Below are 5,499 nucleotides of genomic sequence, written 5' to 3' on the forward strand. Positions count from 1 at the left end.
GAGATATAAGTTGTTATGATCCATCTGAATGAATATATTTACTGTGTTCTATTGGTATTCCACTATTGTTTCGGTCGCAGAGTTCCAGATATATACTGTCTACTGAAATGAAATAAAAGAAGTCTTTCTAACCTCGTATAGAGCTAATTCGTTATACACTTCTAAATTCTCCTATAGTCATCATTGATGTCTCATTTTAAAAATAACCATTATCATTTAATACCAGTCTGAAAATTGATTAGTATCATATAGCTTTATCAGCTTTCCAGAGCATATTTATCCGAACATCCAACAACATCTATAAAATATATTTTTGTCACATAAATGTATTTGCGCGCTGTTAAGGTACAAGGATTCGGCGTATTGCCTCAACATAGCCTTGATTCACAAGCATGATAAGCAAAGATGGATAGTGGCTAGCAGTGGAATCAGTGGCCGAGTGGATAACGCGATGGCGTTTGAAGCGAGGGTACTGGGTTCGAGTCCCAGAGTGAACATCAACTCTGAGATGCAGGTATATCCAGCTGACGAGTCCCAAATAGGACGAAACGCACGTCCTGGATTCCACTGCTAGCCACTATCCATCTTTGCTTGAAAAGGACGTAGTTATATAAATTAAATGACAAATGTATATAAATAAAATTAAATGCTGATAATAATAACTGGTAGATTTTGTATTCAAACATGTAATAGTAGTATGGTAAGTTGACTTCAACGATTTCTATTATACAATAATAAGTAGTAGAGGTAACAAGTATAAAAATAGTGTGATATGTACTACTGATGTCAACAGATACAATTAGTATGTATCATCAAATGAAAGTGAAATACCTGAAGACAGAAGGTTAAGAAAATCAAAGAAAAGAGAACGAGAACAGAAAATGATTGGTGTGGAAATGAAGGAACAATGAAATCTGAGACAACCGATTGACTGATATTTTGCAACTGAAGTATTTACTGTATGGTTCTCAGATTTTACTGGGACATTCTGTAATTTAACTGTTCAGATGCATTCGATTGTCCCTACTTGTGTCCTCGTTCACTACATAGTAGTGCAGTAGTTTACTGTTCTGCTATATATAAAATAATTCCTTCATAGAAAAAATACATTTGTCACTTTTATTAGAATAATATAATGACATAATAAGCGTGTAAGTATATTTAATAAATCTGTTGAAATTTAGTTATATTTCATATATGACAGAAGTAATAACATTCATTTATCTATTGAGTAATCAAATCTTATGTAAATAATTCAAATCTGTAATTGATTCATCAATGAATAGGGATCAAATTTATTTTTGCTTAGTAGTTCTTTTTAGTATTGATTAAGTTACAATATGCCTATTGATCTAAGTTCACGTAATATTACATTCACTAAGCGGAAATCGTTTAAAGATAGAACTTTCTTGAATCAATTCAGTTTTGACACCAGCCAATTATTTCTTGTTTCCAAATACTAAATTATGTTCATAGCAAACTTAACATATCACTAAGACAACTAAATTTTCTCTCAACTGATCCGAATTCTTGTATTAACAACATATAATAGGGGTGATTTGATTCTTTAATAAACTATGATTGGGTTACAAAAGAAATCTTTATTGTCTAACAGTTGACTATTCTATTCTATGAAATCAGTTTTCGACTGTAATTTTCAAGCTTTTTCTAAATTTTCCCAGTCAAGACCGTATATATATATATTATTCATAATTGTAAATAGCAGTTAAGTGCTCTGGCGCGAAACTGGTAGGTCCTGGGTTCGAATCTCGTGAGGCGGGATCGTGGATGAGCACTGCTGAGGAGTCCCATAATAGGACGAAATGGCCGTCCAGTGTTTCCAGGTTTTCCATGGTGGTCTAGCTTCAATTGACTCATGATTTCGACTCTATAAAATAGTTGATTTATTTTATTTTATTTAAACACATAAATATTGGTACAAGGGGGCACCAGATATATATGCGCTGCACAAATCTCATTTGATTTGTTTGAGGGCTACGATACTATGCAGGTGCTCAAAGTGAAGCAGTGTTCACTTGATATAATACAGTACTTGATTTTTATCTCATCAAATCATTACCTTAACCTTACTATACACATTAACGGTTTACTATATTATAATATCCGGTACTTCTTCAAATTGCTACTAGATAATTCTAATTATTTATTAGGAATATTAGTTTATTTTTCAATTCATGTTTTCAATGTTGTTGTTGTACAGACTAAACTGTTAATAGAAGGATATAGATCACACTAATAATAATTGGAATTAAGATTATTATTTAAATAATTCATAAGGCAAATGTGGTAATTAACTTAATTTCACATATTTACTAAATTTAATGATTTTGATCCTTTATACCATTTCCGGTTGTTTGGTTAATGAAACTCATTTAAGGTCATTGATTTCTATGAGAATTTTCATTAAGGAATTATAAAACACTGGACAGTTTAGTTGGGTTAGTGACTGACTTATCATTACTTGCTCATGAATGATTTGTTCAGTAATAGGTTCCAAATTGTGGTACGAAGCTCTGACTTGTAGAGGCAATCAAGTAGGAATTGAAACGAGTCATCACTAATAACAATGAATGGTACTCAGGCTATTTACCGAGTTCTATGAATTTTGAATATATGCATAGTTATATTCTGGCTAAATTGTACTGTCTTTCAAGAAACCTAAATGATTAGACTAAGTTGTTATGCCTCATCCTTAACTAAGGTGAAATAGCTACACGGTTTTCTGTCGTTTCACTAGTTTTCTAGCCGATATAGAAGTGTTACTGTTTTTTTAGAGATATTTGCAAATTATCGAATGGTTAATAAATGTCGTTTAAACTTGGGTAGACGTTTAACAGGTATTACCATATGGCCCATATAAATATTAAGACTAATTATATCTTGATATTAATTAATGGTACTTATCAATCTAACATGAAACCAAAGTTGTATTCTACTTGACAGATTACTGATTCGCTGAATAAATAAAAAAATTAATAGATAAATTCATGAGTCTATTAAAGCTAGAACACCATTGAGAATCTGGAAACACCGAATGTGTTAATATAGGATTTCTCAGCAGTGTGCATCCACGATCCCGCTCGCAGGATTTGAACTGTTGGATGCCAGCTCAGTGGTCTAGAGGTTAAGCGTTCGCGCACGAGACCGAAGGTATTGGGTTCGAATCCCTCGAGCGGGATTGTGGATGCACATTCCTGAGGAGTCCCATACTAGGACGAAACGGCCATCCAGTGTTTGTAGGTTTATTACGGTGATTTAGCTTTAATCAACTCATGAATTCAACTATTAAATTACTACAATCTTCACAAAATCCCATTTTTGAAAATAAAAAACTGTTCAGTATTCTGTGACTCCAAGAGTCAATTAATGTGAAATGCAATGGCGTCAAAATTGACCTTCCTGTTTTAAAGAATATCAGGAAAACAAGGACAGAACGTATAAAAAAACTATTTGGAATATTGTTTGTTTCGAAAATAAAATACATCACTATTTAAGGAAGTCTTCATACTGACACTCACTACCCTATCTAAATAAGGATTTTAAACTAAGTGAAAAAATTGAAGAAAATTTCAATGTATTTTCCAAGATGAACAGATGCATGTTTAAACATAAAGCATTATGCTATCTCTGCTTACAACGCTTGTAAATTAAGGCTATATCGAGGCAATACGCACAGTATGCATATATGCCAATTAGAGACTGACTAGTTGCAGTCCTAAACATCAATGGGAAGATTCAAACAAACAATAATAAGTGAATGTGAATAGTTTCTTAACTGAAATCAGTCAATAATAGAAATCTGTTGGAAAATCACTGAAAACTGAGTACTCTCAACATCATTACTCATTTTATGGCTCGCAATCCCTATTCAAATTGTAAAACCTAAATAAATTGATCTTTTAGAAGGATATGTATATGTTCCATGATGTAAAAGTACACGCTAAGTGACCATTAACCGAACAGAACATTAGCGAACAATAATTTAGGGTTATTATATGAGACCAATTTAATATTTGTATATTATATAACTGTCAGTGCATGACTGTAGCATGGTTTGTATACCAGTTAATTTGAAATGAATGATAAAAAACATTGGTGTACATTAAATGATACTACCAACACACATGACATCATTACAAATTATAATCTAGAGCTTACATATACACAATATACTTCTACTCCAATACGGAACGAAAAATCTCTCATCATTATTTATCATTTAATGATCTATCAAATTCTCTTTGGCAAATTCTTCATGAAGTTAATGAAGGTTTTCATGAAGTTTATATTTCAAGATCTGTAAGTAATTATCTGCAATCTGATTTGTTTAGAATTATGTTCAACTGGTAGGTTTCTATACTTTCTATACTTACAAACTACCGATTATCAATACAATGTGTATCTATTGAATGGCAAGTGTTTTCTTTATAATATTTAACTTGAAATATATTTTCTATTTTAGGTTTTAGTAAATGTAGTCGGTGCACTTAGTGAAATGGCCAAAGATCCAAGTAATCGTAGTACAATACGTAAAGCTGGAGGAATACCATCATTAGTTTCTTTGCTTACACGAACAAACCAAGAACTGCTTACGAATACAACTAAAGCTGTTGGAAAATGTGCAGAAGAAGCTGATAGTATGAGGTAACATTACATTTTACAATACCCCATTTTTATCGTATAAAATAGTTATTTATTCAAATAAAATGACACAATAATTCATCTTAAGGAACAAGCACTGTGTCGCAAACTAACTTCCATTCGATATCTAAAGGCTGAGTCCTTATGGTTCTGTTTAATTCTTACGTCTATATAACTCATAACAGTAAATGCTTTAGAAAACCAAACTTAATAAATAATTCAAAACAAAAGTACATAGTTCCAGCTTTTGTATTTAAACAGAGCCATAGCTCTTACAAGTAAGATAGTATCGCTGTTTTTTCTCCTTGCTGAAGATAATGAATGAGATTATTAAATATCGTGTATATTTCATATTCACCAGCTGATGTATAGTTGAGCTAATAATGAGATTATGATTCTGAACTATAGGATATTTGAAAGATTTCAAATAAGACAAATCTCTTCTTTTCAATTCTTTTCATCGTCCTATACTTGTAAGAATCGTGTCATCACCTTCAGGTTTTCAGAATTATAGTTCTAATTACTTAGAACAGCCTCATCAAAAGCTACAAAAAACAATTTATTGTTGTTTGATGCAAAAGTTAATTCTTATTTTCCATGTTCATATTTCTTAAAATCATAAACTAAATAAACCTACTAATTCATGTCTAACTGAAGAGACTTTAGTGAGATGGAATAAGTTCATGTTCTTTAAACTCTGGAAATTTCGTTTAGGTTTTGTTCTTTGAGCTGGATGGTTTGGTCGTAGAGCTTTCATCGTCCTTCTGAACGACATCATAAGCACAAACTTCCGGTAGAAGTGAAGTGTTTGAATTTCTCCTACATGTGGTTCACAGA

At 31.9% G+C, this 5,499-nt stretch overlaps 1 protein-coding gene across 1 annotated transcript in view; it reads left to right on the plus strand.

The window, feature by feature from the left end:
* Smp_176850 (putative armc4) overlaps positions 1 to 5,499 on the plus strand; it is a gene marked incomplete at both ends in the record, with an annotated part of 36,273 nt that overhangs the window by 15,790 nt on the left and 14,984 nt on the right. The window contains one exon of the mRNA XM_018795634.1: positions 4,484 to 4,665. Within this exon, the coding sequence (XP_018649927.1) occupies positions 4,484 to 4,665 (182 nt within the window). The remainder of the gene's footprint in view (positions 1 to 4,483; positions 4,666 to 5,499) is intronic.

This window comes from Schistosoma mansoni, chromosome 2 (genome assembly GCF_000237925.1).
Source record: "Schistosoma mansoni strain Puerto Rico chromosome 2, complete genome".
Lineage (NCBI taxonomy): Eukaryota > Metazoa > Platyhelminthes > Trematoda > Strigeidida > Schistosomatidae > Schistosoma > Schistosoma mansoni.